General features: G+C 33.7%; 1 protein-coding gene across 2 annotated transcripts in view; it reads left to right on the top strand.

The window, feature by feature from the left end:
• Positions 1–3901, top strand: part of LOC125040056 (5'-3' exoribonuclease 2 homolog) — a 38838-nt gene extending 34937 nt beyond the window's left edge. For both annotated transcript variants that reach the window (XM_047634510.1, XM_047634518.1), the window contains 2 exons: positions 2757–2849; positions 2978–3901. In XM_047634510.1, coding sequence (XP_047490466.1) covers positions 2757–2849; positions 2978–3254 — 370 coding nt within the window. In that variant the 3' untranslated portion in view covers positions 3255–3901. The remainder of the gene's footprint in view (positions 1–2756; positions 2850–2977) is intronic.
• Positions 3902–15000: the final 11099 nt, after the last annotated feature.

The following is a 15000-nucleotide window of genomic DNA, read 5'->3' as shown; positions in this document are numbered from 1 at the left end:
AGAGAGAGAGACAAAGAGAGAAAGTGTGAGAGAGAGACAAAGAGAGAAAGTGTGAGAGAGAGACAAAGAGAGAAAGTGTGAGAGAGAGACAAAGAGAGAAAGTGTGAGAGAGAGACAAAGAGAGAAAGTGTGAGAGAGAGACAAAGAGAGAAAGTGTGAGAGAGAGACAAAGAGAGAAAGTGTGAGAGAGAGACAAAGAGAGAAAGTGTGAGAGAGAGACAAAGAGAGAAAGAGTGTGAGAGAGAGAGAGAGTGTGAGAGAAAGAGAAAGAGTGAGAGAGAAAGAGAAAGAGTGTGTGAGAGAGAGAGAGACAAAGAGAAAGAGTGTGTGAGAGAGAGAGAGACAAAGAGAAAGAGTGTGTGAGAGAGAGAGAGACAAAGAGAAAGAGTGTGTGAGAGAGAGAGAGAGACAAAGAGAAAGAGTGTGTGAGAGAGAGAGAGAGACAAAGAGAAAGAGTGTGTGAGAGAGAGAGAGAGACAAAGAGAAAGAGTGTGAGAGAGACAAAGAGAAAGAGTGTGAGAGAGACAAAGAGAAAGAGTGTGAGAGAGACAAAGAGAAAGAGTGTGAGAGAGACAGAGAGAAAGAGTGTGAGAGAGACAGAGAGAAAGAGTGTGAGAGAGACAAAGAGAAAGAGTGTGAGAGAGACAAAGAGAAAGAGTGTGAGAGAGACAAAGAGAAAGAGTGTGAGAGAGACAAAGAGAAAGAGTGTGAGAGAGACAAAGAGAAAGAGTGTGAGAGAGACAAAGAGAAAGAGTGTGAGAGAGACAAAGAGAAAGAGTGTGAGAGAGACAAAGAGAAAGAGTGTGAGAGAGACAAAGAGAAAGAGTGTGAGAGAGACAAAGAGAAAGAGTGTGAGAGAGACAAAGAGAAAGAGAGTGTGAGAGAGACAAAGAGAAAGAGAGTGTGAGAGAGACAAAGAGAAAGAGAGTGTGAGAGAGACAAAGAGAAAGAGAGTGTGAGAGAGACAAAGAGAAAGAGAGTGTGAGAGAGACAAAGAGAAAGAGTGTGAGAGAGACAAAGAGAAAGAGTGTGAGAGACAAAGAGAAAGAGTGTGAGAGAGACAAAGAGAAAGAGTGTGAGAGAGACAAAGAGAAAGAGTGTGAGAGAGACAAAGAGAAAGAGTGTGAGAGAGACAAAGAGAAAGAGTGTGAGAGAGACAAAGAGAAAGAGTGTGAGAGAGACAAAGAGAAAGAGTGTGAGAGAGACAAAGAGAAAGAGTGTGAGAGAGACAAAGAGAAAGAGTGTGAGAGAGACAAAGAGAAAGAGTGTGAGAGAGACAAAGAGAAAGAGTGTGAGAGAGACAAAGAGAAAGAGTGTGAGAGAGACAAAGAGAAAGAGTGTGAGAGAGACAAAGAGAAAGAGTGTGAGAGAGACAAAGAGAAAGAGTGTGAGAGAGACAAAGAGAAAGAGTGTGAGAGAGACAAAGAGAAAGAGTGTGAGAGAGACAAAGAGAAAGAGTGTGAGAGAGACAAAGAGAAAGAGTGTGAGAGAGACAAAGAGAAAGAGTGTGAGAGAGACAAAGAGAAAGAGTGTGAGAGAGACAAAGAGAAAGAGTGTGAGAGAGACAAAGAGAAAGAGTGTGAGAGAGACAAAGAGAAAGAGTGTGAGAGAGACAAAGAGAAAGAGTGTGAGAGAGACAAAGAGAAAGAGTGTGAGAGAGACAAAGAGAAAGAGTGTGAGAGAGACAAAGAGAAAGAGTGTGAGAGAGACAAAGAGAAAGAGTGTGAGAGAGACAAAGAGAAAGAGTGTGAGAGAGACAAAGAGAAAGAGTGTGAGAGAGACAAAGAGAAAGAGTGTGAGAGAGACAAAGAGAAAGAGTGTGAGAGAGACAAAGAGAAAGAGAGAGAGACAAAGAGAAAGAGTGTGTGAGAGAGAGAGAGAGACAAAGAGAAAGAGTGTGTGAGAGAGAGAGAGAGACAAAGAGAAAGAGTGTGTGAGAGAGAGAGAGAGACAAAGAGAAAGAGTGTGTGAGAGAGAGAGAGAGACAAAGAGAAAGAGTGTGTGAGAGAGAGAGAGACAAAGAGAAAGAGTGAGAGAGAGAGAGAGACAAAGAGAAAGAGTGTGAGAGAGAGACAAAGAGAAAGAGTGTGAGAGAGACAAAGAGAAAGAGTGTGAGAGAGACAAAGAGAAAGAGAGTGTGAGAGAGACAAAGAGAAAGAGAGTGTGAGAGAGACAAAGAGTGTGAGAGAGAGAGAGCGAGAGAGAGAGCGTGAGAGAGAGAGCGAGAGAGAGAGCGTGAGAGAGAGAGCGAGAGAGAGAGCTGAGAGAGAGAGGAGAGAGAGAGCGAGAGAGAGCGAGAGAGAGAGAGCGAGAGAGAGAGCGAGAGAGAGAGCGAGAGAGAGAGAGAGAAGAGAGTGTGAGAGAGAGAAAGAGAGTGTGAGAGAGAGAGAGAGAGAGAGAGAGAGAGTGAGAGAGAGAGCGTGAGAGAGAGAGCGTGAGAGAGAGAGAGAGAGCGAGAGAGAGAGAGCGAGAGCGAGAGCGAGAGAGAGAGAGAGAGAGCGTGAGAGAGAGAGCGTGAGAGAGAGAGCGAGAGAGAGAGAGCGTGAGAGAGAAAACGAGAACGAGAGAGAGAGAGAGAGAGAGAACGAGAGAGAGAAAGAGTGTGTGTGTGTTGAATTCTCCTTGTAGGGAAAATAGTAATTTGTGATAGAATATTTTCATTCATTATCTTCAGATGAATTAAGGAATTATTTTGTTGAGGAACTTAAAAGTTACATTTACAATAGAATTCAGTGCTATTTATTTCCTTCATGCAGTAATCAAAACAGGAACCAATATGGTGGAGGCCAGGGTGGTTATGGAGGATACAACAGCAATAGAAACTATGGAGGCTACAATAGCAATCAGAGGTAAGACTTGTGGATGTATTAAAGATATTCTTGTTATTCAAAAGAAAAAGAAAAATTGGAATTGTTGTACTGTTCCAGGAGCTTTTTGAAGATGTGTTACTGATACCGATTCATTATTGTGATTATAGGCAAAACTACAACTCAGGAGGAAATAACAACAACCAGGGTTACTTCACGAGCGGCGGCAGCGGCGGTGGTGGTGGCGGCGGCGGCGGCAGCGGCGGCGGCGGTGGCGGGAACTACAACTCCCGAGGAGGCTACAACTCAGGAGGCAACAGAAGTGGGGGAGGAGGAGGAGGAGGAGGAGGCGGGGGCTATGGTGGCAACTACCACAGGGGCCGTGGAAGGGGGGGAGGAGGAGGAGGCGGAGGAGGATATTACAGAGGGAATGGTAACAACTACTGATGCCAGGGTGGGACGTTAGTAAAAGAGGGGTAAAGATGGTCTCAGAAGAAAAACAGACCACTTTTTTTTTCTTCCTCGATTTGTACTATACTCTTTTATGCGAGAGGTTTGGTTGACACTGGTCTTACGGTACTTGATCGTAGACTTAATTAAAAAAGAATCGTAATAAGTAATAAGGCGAATATATATATATTATATATATATTTTTATTGATGTTTAGATAAAAGAGAAGAAACGTTACTTCTATTGTAATGCATATGAGAGCATTTTGATAGAGTCTAGGTACATTTTCTCGAATGTAATGTTTTATGCTGAGAGGTTATATTGCGTGCAAAAGAGTATATTTCATCACCTTGTAGCAGTTCATAGTACAGATGAAGTTTTTCTGGTTTTCTGCTACCCTCGTTGTATTTGATTTGTCTTCTTATTTATTTTTGTAACCATTTGTATTGGACACTGAACATGTACATATAACCTCTTAAGACAAATTGTTTGTATTAGTATACCATGATGAATCCATCATTTCATTATAATCTTTGTCTATTTGTCATTTGTAAAAATAGAACTATAACTTGGTTAGCACAATATTTTGTAAATTATACTTAAATATTATTGTCTGAAAAAAAAAATAAATAGTACTAAAGGTATTTATTGTTTTTCAAATATCCATAAGATACTGTAGCTTTTGAAAGTTTATAGCAATGTGCACACACGTGCACACACAGACATTATGTGTGTGTCTACATACACATACAGTATATGTACATAATATAATTTGCTTGTTTTGCCAAAAAAAAAAAAAAAAAAAAAAAAAAGCTTATTTCTTTGTTTATATGTATATATTTTTTTTTTTTTTTAATATATGAATATATATATTTTTTTTATATAAATATATTTATGTAAAAAATTATATATATTTATATAAGAAAATATATATATATATATATATATATATATATATATTTATATAAAAAAAATTATATATATATAATTTTTTTTTTACATAAATATATATATTTTTTATATAAATATATTTTTATATAAATATATATATATTTTTTATATAAATATATATATATTTATATAAAAAATATATATATTATGTAAAAAAAATATATATATATATATTTATATATATTATATAAAAAAATATATATACTTTATATAAAATACATATAAATATATATATATTTATATATATTATATAAAAAAATATATATACTTTATATAAAATACATATAAATATATATATATATATATATATATATATATATATATATATATATATATATATATATTTTATATAAGTATATATATATTTTTTTTATATATATATATATATTTATATGTATTTTATATTAATATATATATATATATTTTTTTATATAAATATATATTTTATTTATATAAATATATATATTTTTTTTATATAAATATATATATTTTCTATATAAATATATATATTTTCTATATAAATATATATATTTTCTATATAAATATATATATTTTTTATATAATTATAAGTGAATTTATTTTATATATTAACATATATTTTTATATATAAAAAATATATATTTATATATATACAAATATATATATTTATATAAAAAATATATATAGTCATATACATAAAATATATATATATATAATCTATATATAAAAAAATATATATTTATTTTTAGATATATTTTGATATATAGATATATATTTTATGTATATGACTATATATATTTTTTATATAAATATATATATTTTTTATATAAATATATATATATATTTATTTATATAAATATAAATATATTTTTGATATATATATATTTTTTTAATATATATATTTTTTTTATATAAATATATTTCTTATATAAATATATATTTTTTTATATAAATATATTTTTTTTATATGAATATATATATTTTGCATATAAATATCTATATAATTTTGTATATATATTTTATATATAAATATATATATATTTTATATATAGAAATATGTATATATTTATATATAGAAATATGTATATATTTATATATAGAAATATGTATATATTTATATATAGAAATATGTATATATTTATATATATATAAATATATATATATTTTGTTTATAAATATAAATATATATTTTGTTTATAAATATAAATATATATTTTGTTTATAAATATAAATATATATTTTGTATATAAATATATATATATATAAATTTTTCATATAAATATATATTTTTATATATAAATATTTTTTATATATATATATTTTTATATAAAAAATATATATTTGTTAATAAAGAATATATATTTTTTACATAAAAAATATATATTTATATATATACAAATATATATATACATATATTTATATTTATATATAAAAAATATATATTTATTTTTAGATATATTTTGATATATAAATATATATTTTATGTATATGAATATATATATTTATATATATGAATATATGTATATTTTAGATATATAAATGTATATATGTTTTAGATATATAAATATATATATATTTTAGATATATAAGTATATATATATATTTTAGATATATAAATATATATATATTTTAGATATATATATATATATATATATTTTTATATCTAAAATATATATTTATATATCTAAAATATATATATATATATATATATATTTATATATTTTAGATATATAAATATATATTTTAGATATATAAATATATATATATATATATTTTAGATATATAAATATATATATATATATTAGATATATAAATATATATATATATATATATATATTTTAGATATATAAATATATTTATATATATATTTATATATAAATATATATTTTTTTTTTATATATAAATATATATATATATATATTTAATATATATATATAAATATATATTTTTTTTGTTATATAAATATATATTTTTTATATATAAATATATATAAATATATTTTTTTATAAATAAATATATATTTTTATATATAAATTTATATATATATATATTTTTATATATAAATATATATATTTTTATTTTTATATATAAATATATATATTTTTTATATATAAATATATAAATATATTTTTTTATATATATAAATATATATATATATATTTTCTATAAATATATGTTTTATATACAAATATATATGTTTTATATACAAATATATTTTTATATACAAATATATAATTTTTATATACAAATATATATATTTTTATATATAAGTATATATATTTTTATATAAATATATATTAATTTTTATATTTATAAATATATATTTTTTAATATATAAATATGATTTTTTAATATATAAATATATATATTTTTATAGAGAAATATATCTATATTTTTATATAGATAAATATATATATTCTTTTATATATAAAAATGGACTCAAATCCACCCTCAATGTAAAATGTACCAGAGCATTAAAGTAAACCACTAGATTAGACAATACTCACATTTATGTATATACAGACAGTCCTTCCACTTAGTGGAAGTGTAACATGTACTAGAAAGAGCAGAACCAAATAACAAAACCACACAACCCACTTAATCAAAATTTATACAAATTTCATGTAGGTTATTTCCATAAAGCAAGTTCTCAGACAGACATCTTGCTAGTGCACTCATGCACACATGCAAGTATTGTATGAAATCATACAATATTCTTAATATAGGAGATGGGGTTCTTATGTGCCCTGCTCTCTCTCTTTTATTCAGACAAGTAGGTAAAATCACCTTTTTTTCATTACAAATATAAACTCTTGCAAAAGCTTTATTAGGTACTGCATTACATAATTGTTTGCATACTCCAATAAACATGGAACTTCAAAATAAAATATTATTCTATTATAAACCATCACAAAATCATGACATTTCAACAAATGTTGCCTGCAACATTAAATTTCATATATATGTTTTGCGTATGTGGGAGTGTATATGTATAGGTAGTGAGTGTGTGTGTGTCTGTCTGTGTGTCTGTCTGTGTCTGTCTGTGTGTCTGTACACTGTGGGTGAGTGTGTACAGTTGTGGGTGTCTATATTGTAGATTTGTGGCTGTGTATATGTGTGAGAGAGTTTGTGAGAGTGTGTGAGAGAGAGAGAGAGAGAGAGTGAGTGAGTGAGTGAGTGAGTGAGTGAGTGAGAGTGAGAGTGAGTGAGTGAGTGAGTGAGTGAGTGAGTGAGTGAGTGAGTGTGTGTGTGTGTGTGTGTGTGCGCATTTATGTGTGAAGGTGTGTATATGTATAGTTGTGGGTGTGTGTGTGCTGTAGGTATGTGGCTGTGAATACTGTATGTTTCTGTGTGTGGGTGTGTATATATGAGAGAGTAAGTGCATGGTTGTGTGTGGGTGTATATGGGGTGGGTGGATGCATGCATACATGCATGTATATGTGAGTGTGTAAAGAAAAATAAGAGGAACCATTTCTCATACAAATTAACATTAACTTTAATAATATATGTAATTAAAGAAATCAGACACTTTTCCACTAATTCAGCAAATAATATACCATAAGTGTTTTGCAATATGCATTTCTACCATTAAATATTTATGTATTATTATTGCTTATGTGACTTTTGACTTTTCTGTTATATGTCCTCTCACATGCTTTCATAAAAGTTTCTTTATTGAGAATTTCTTTCTGCATATAGAGCAGCTAAATGAGTTTTATGTGTGCTTCGAGTTTCTTTGTTTAAAACAAAATGTCAAGTAAAAGGAATTGACAATCTTTTCCACTATAACTTTGTATGTGTTTAGCACAACCATACATTTAAGAGAAGTATAATGCTTTTCTTTTGAGTGAATCTTCATGTGCCTTTCCAGATCACAAAAGATGTAGAACTTGTTACTAAAAAATTCACAGCAAATATCCTATTGCCTTGTATGTGTTTGCATGTGTTTTGTTATAGTATTTTTTTCACGAAACCTTTTTTTACATATATCACACTCATATTTCTTTTCCCCAGTGTGTATACGCATGTGTTTACTCAGTGTGCTCTTGTGTCTAAATTCCTTGCCACACACATCACAGGTAAATGGCTTCTCACCAGTGTGTATTCTGCGGTGCCTTTTGCAAGTGCTTATATTTGAAAAGCCAGTTCCACATACATCACATACATGAGGCTTTTCTCCTGTGTGCACCCTCTTATGCCTTATTAAATCGCCAATGTGTGGAAACTTCTTCTCACATTTATCACAACCATAGGGCTTCTCCCCTGTGTGTATCCTCATGTGCATAACAATATTTTCCTTTCGAGTAAAGTTTTTGCTACAAATATCACAGGTAAAAGTCCTTTCCATCTTACATCCTGCAACATGGATCTCTTTAGTGCCTTCCACTACACTGGAGAGATCCCCAGAACTGTCTTCCTGGGAATCTGCAGGATACTCCTCTTTATCTTCCTCAATCTTCTCAGTTTTCAGCATATCCTTATTGACTGCACCAAGTTTTCCCTCAATCTGCAGTGACTCGTCCTTACCCATTTTGGAAAGCCCAGCCTTCTTCCCAACATTCAAAACATCTTTTCCTATATATCCAACATGGTGTTCTTTCTTCGGTCCAACGAGGCATTTCTTTGTGGAATCTGCAGTGCCTTTGTACTTGATGTTTGGTGAGAGCTTGTCAACCTCCTCAACTTCTTTGATGTCAACTGAATCATCAATCATCTTTCCTGCTGCAAGATCTTATTCTGGGGAGAAGAGTATTCATTTTAAGCCTTCAGTTACATTTAATTGTCCTACTTTTATTTTTTCTATATCCACAGTATTGTGACTTTAATTAGGTAGTACATTTTTTTTAACTAACTTTAATCTGCCATTCATAGATATTACATTCTAAAGCTTACTTTGTATATTTGTTAACAATTACTTCATGTATACCTCATTTTCTTAAGAATGTATGCAGATATCAACCAATTTATGATCAAAGTATAGCTTAAATAATTCTAAAACATTTGGGCCTTGGGAATATAAACATATTTCAATAGTCCTAGTCTGTAGTCTGGAACATTTTGGAATGAGAAAAAATTTAAAGTAAGTGTGTGTGTGTGTGTGTGTGTGTGTGTGTGTGTGTGTGTGTGTGTGTGTGTGTGTGTGTGTGTGTGTGTGTGTGTGTGTGTGAGAGAGAGAGAGAGAGAGAGAAATGAGCGTGAGAGAGAGAGATGCAGAGAGAGAGAGAGATGCAGAGACAGGGACAGAGATACAATACACTTACTAAAACTCAAAAAGGAAAAAAGTTGTGGCAGATATTAATTACATAGCAAATCTTCATATAGTTGTAATTTAAGTAAAAATATATTCATTTCAATATTTTGAATAGGACATTTAGTTGGTCTGTGTAGAAAAAAAGTATGTTTAATATATTACTGTTCAGGGATGGGTTAGTTTGAAGAAAAATAAAACATTCAATACTTTCCTGACTGGATTTTTTTTGTTATGCTTATTGTGACAGGCTTGGGTTTGTGTAATAGCTTTCTAAATGTAACCAAGAAATTTGTCATTTGCATTTATATATTGTGTTGAACTACAACATCCACTGAATCAATGAAGTAAAACTATAATAGATATAATATTATATAAAAATAAAACATTCTGAATTATCCTTATTTTCACACCAAAATATTTCAGACTTTTTATTACATATTTTTAAATATATGTAGATACATATATATATATATATATATATACAGACTATTTGTATTACATTATATTTTATATATATATATATATATATACATATATATGTATATATACACATAAATATGTAAATGCATATATATAAATACATATGTAAATATATATATACACATAAATATGTTAATTGATATATATAAATATATATAAATATATATATATATAAATATATATATAAACATATAAATATATATGTATATATATACACATAAATATGTAAATGCATATATATAAATATATATGTAAATATATATACACATAAATATGTAAATATATATACACATAAATATGTAAATATATATATATATATACACATAAATATGTAAATGCACATTTATAAATATATATGTAAATATATATAAATATGTATGTAAATATATATATATATATATATACATATACATAAATATGTAAATGGATATATATAAATATATATAAATATATATAGATATATATAAATATATATAAACATATATAAATATATCTATATATAAATATGTAAATGGATATATTTAAATATATATAAATATATATATAAATAAATATATATAAATATATAAATATATATAAATATATACAAATGAATATATATACATATATATAAATATATGAATATATATACATATATAGATAAATATATATATATATATGAATATATAAGTATATATATATAAATATATATAACATATATATGCATAAATATGTATATCAATATATCTATAAATAAATATATATATATATATATATTAATACATATATGTATATGTGTGTGTGTGTGTGTGTGTGTGTGTGTGTGTGTGTGTGTGTGTGTGTGTGTGTGTGTGTGTGTGTGTGTGTGTGTGTGTGTGTGTGTGTGTGTGCGTGCGCGCGCGCTTCGAGGGAGAACCTGCTCCTTCACGCACTCCTTCAGGAACTTCATGCGGTTTCTAATTCTTTGGAACTTTCGCTGTATGATGTATTCGCGTTCTTCGCCATCATTGTTGAAGAACACGCGTATGGAATTCATGTCAAACAAATTGCAAGCAAAACAACAAAGGGAAGTACAGGAAGACACACGAAAACACGCACGCCGACGATCCGTGGAAACTTCAAAACCCACAAAGAAGGTAACCCTGTGGGACCCATCACCAAGAAGCTCGTAGCGCCTCTCACAAGCGCCTTAAACTCTATCAGCGGTTGTCATCCATCAAACACCACCGATATGATGGGCAAACTGCAAGACGTCGGGATTAGGTGATAAAAGCGTGTTAGCTTCGACGCAAGACACAACAGATCATGACCAGATCAAGAGGAGACGCTACACAAAACAAGGCACACAGAATTATCCCACACTCGCAGCTGACGGGACACCTGAACGTCCTGTGGGGCCGCACAATGAATAGAGCCATCACTTCTGGTAAGATAATCTGAGACATCTTAAGGGAAACGAGGTCAGACCACACCCAGGTGTATAGCATACCTTGCGGCGGCTGCGATAATATATACATAGATGAGACAATCAATATGTATATGTATATATATATATATATGTTCAGATCTGTGTGTATATAAATATATATATATATATATATATTCATCTATGAATATATATACAAATATACATATATATATATATATATATTCATCTATGAATATATATACAAATATACATATATATATATATATATATATATATATATATATGTGTAAATATAAATGTATTATATATATGTAAATATAAATATATCATACATAAAGACATTATATATATATATATATATATATATATATATATATATATATATATATATTACACATATATATTATATATATACATATATTATCTGGGTTAGAGCTAGGAATTTAAAAGGATTAGTCATTTTGGCTAATTTGATCAAAATGTTATTAGCCAAATTGGATGACAGTTAGCCAACTTCTACTGGCGAATGTGCGAGTCATCTGCCAGTGCGTTAAAATTATGCCCAATCTTTCCTGCGAATTCTCCTTCCCTGGAATGCATGGAGCTTCACTCTGAATTGTTCACCGATCTCTGCCGAAGGAGTTACGACTGACTGGAGGTTGCCGAGACCGACCGAGGAATTCCGAAGGACTCGCCAGGGATTCCTAAGTAAACTATCCAACATTAGATCAATCTGTCCGTATTCCGACTAAGTTTACAAAAAATACACAAGTTAAGAAGTTGTTCGCTAAATTCAGTATTAGTAAGACAAATTTTACTTGAAAAGTAATTCGCCAAATTGGGGATCTTGGCATGGATTTAATCAGCCAATGTAAGGTAATTTTCGCGAATGGCTACTTGGCGAGTGGCTAGCGCGAACCTAGATTATAAACTTTCATACACACACACGTACACACACACACACACACACACAGGTACCTAGTTTCCATGGGTGGCCACGAGGAGGCACTGCAGAAGTCTTGACGATGGAGAGGGTATGAGCTGGCAGGGGAGTCTTATGCACAGGTGCTCCCTTTTCGCACCAGGCTAACCAGCGGTGGCAGCTGCAACGGAGAAGGCATGCAAAGTACTTAACACTATCTAGGCTACCATACCATCACTTCACATCACCCTGAGCATGAAGCACCCTTTCAATATATATATATATATATATATACATATATATATATAGGGTGTAGGGGGCTCTGGGTAGAGGTAGTACCTTTGATGTTTCGCATGCTGCATCCTACCTGGTAGGGTGGACGGGCACCAATGGTCCTCACCCATCCCCTAAATCTCTCACATGTGGCTCCAAGCGCCATGCCCCAGCAAACCGCTTCAGCTGGCAGGCTAAACCATGTAAGGGGGTGGTGTTCACACGGCACCACTGGGCGTATGACCCTCCTTGACGCAGGTCACCGACCCTGGCGGAAGGGTTCCAAGAACTTCAACAGTAACGTGTAACCCAGCCATTGGATTATGGCCCCATTGCTTTGTGGGTATCTTCAAGAGGAGAGAAGACTATGGGAGTAAACCTAGAAACTAAATCCTGAGTGGAGCCCCTAAGGTGGTTGGACGTTAGCCACGACTCCCGGCAGCTCCTGCAGCCAAGCTGGTGCCAAATGTATTGCTCTGCTCTCCTTTGGACTACACCAGCGAGGCCGAGAGGGGGATTCTGACGACTGGGCACCCCAGGATTTCCATACACTTTGCCCAGGCCTGCGCCCTGGAAAGGTCACTCCATTGGCGCTGTCCACAGCGTCTAAAAAACACGGGAGACAGCAGTTACGAGTTATAATCCAGGACCGACTGGCGTCGGTCCAGGCGCTACGGGCCGTCTCCAACGGTAAAGGGACCATTGCAGCCCCATTGGTCAGCTACCGCCCGCCTCAAGTTGGGCAGTCCCCAGCCAGTAAGGTGCTGACCCACCACAGTCTGCCTGCTTCAATAGGTGCTTGGAGCTAGGGAAAAGACCGACAAGCAGACTGCAAACCCCGCACCAGACAAAGACAGACAAAAAAGAAGACCACGAATCTTGCGATTAGCAAGCTGGAATGTCAGGACAATGCGTCCTGGCCTCTCCAACAACCTACAACAGTTCAATGACTCGAGAAAAACAGTCATCATTGACCGCGAGCTCACAAGCCTGAACATCGACGTCGCTGCACTGCAGGAAACCAGACTTGCATCAAATGGCAGCCTCAGAGAACAGAACTACACGTTCGGATTTGGATTCCCAGTGAAGAATTCTCTGTTGCCCGCTATAGAACCGCCATCTAGTGGTACCGCCCGCATCCTGTCTCTCCGCCTGTCAACCCTCTCAGGCTCAGTAAACATCTTGAGTATATACGCTCCCACACTCTGCTCCTCAGCCGAGTTAAGGACCAGTTCTATGAGGAGCTTGACACCATCATCAGAGACATCCCTGCCACGGAACTACTTTACCTGCTCGGCGACTTCAATACCCGAGTGGGTTCCGACCGTGACCCTTGGCCCAGCTGCATCGGTCACTTCGGCATCGGCTAGATGAACGAGAATGCTCTTACCACGACCTCTGCATAACCAACACGTTCTTTGCCACCAAGCCTTATCGCCGAGTATCCTGGCGACATCCCAGATCTCGCCACTGGCACCAGCTGGATCTCTTCATCATTCGGAGATCTTCACCGAACTGCGTTCTCACCACACACAGCTATCACAGTGCTGACTGTGACACTGACCACTCCATGGTCGGTAGTAAAGTCCGTTTCCAACCCAAGCGGATCCACCGCATTAACACCAGCAAGACGTCAATCCCAGACCTGTGCTAGCACTTCGCCAACTCCATCGAGCATGCCCTCAAAAACTACCCAGAGGACAACGCTGAAGAGAGGTGGAGTCACATCCGTGATGTCATTCACTACTCCGCAAAGGACACCTTCGGCAAGAGAGAGAGGCAGAACCTGGATTGGTTTGAAGCCGGCATTGCTGAACTAGAGCCAGCAATTGAGGCCAAGAGAGCAGCCCTCATTAACCACAAGAGGGAGCCTTCCGAGAAGTTACTCGCTGCACTCAGGAAGACCAGGAATGACGTCCAACGGATCACTCGGCGCTGCGCCAACGACTTCTGGCTCAACCTCTGTGAGAGTATCTAGCTCTCCGTTGACTGCGGCAACATTCATGGCATGTATGAAGGCATGAAGAAGGCCTTCGGCCCAAGCGTAAGCAAGATTGCGCCGCTGAAATCAGCTGCCGGCTGAACACTACCAGGAGCTCTACTTAAGAGAGAACGTGGTCACTGCTGCAGCTGCCGAGAACACCGCCAGCCTGCCTGTCATGGAGGAGCTAGACGCTCCGTAGTTGAACTGAACAAGGCCACCGACTCCCTAGCCTGCGGAAAAGCATTAGGTAAAGATGGCATCCCACCTAAAGTCATCAAGGTAGGAAAGAAGACTGCTCTCCTCCACCATCTGCACCAGCTGCTGCAGTAGTGCTGGGAAGAAGGAACAGTGCCCCAAGAAATGCGCGACGCCAACATCGGCCCTCTATACAAGAACAAGGGCGACCGCAGCGAGTGTAATAACTACCATGGAATATCCCTCCTCAGCATTGTTGGGAAGGCCTTTGCCCAGGTAGTCCTCAACAGACTGCAGTTG

The sequence above is a fragment of the Penaeus chinensis genome, chromosome 3 (assembly GCF_019202785.1).
Source record: "Penaeus chinensis breed Huanghai No. 1 chromosome 3, ASM1920278v2, whole genome shotgun sequence".
Lineage (NCBI taxonomy): Eukaryota > Metazoa > Arthropoda > Malacostraca > Decapoda > Penaeidae > Penaeus > Penaeus chinensis.
The sequence above is the reverse complement of the archived record's forward strand: the minus strand, read 5'-3'. Positions and strand labels throughout refer to the sequence as shown.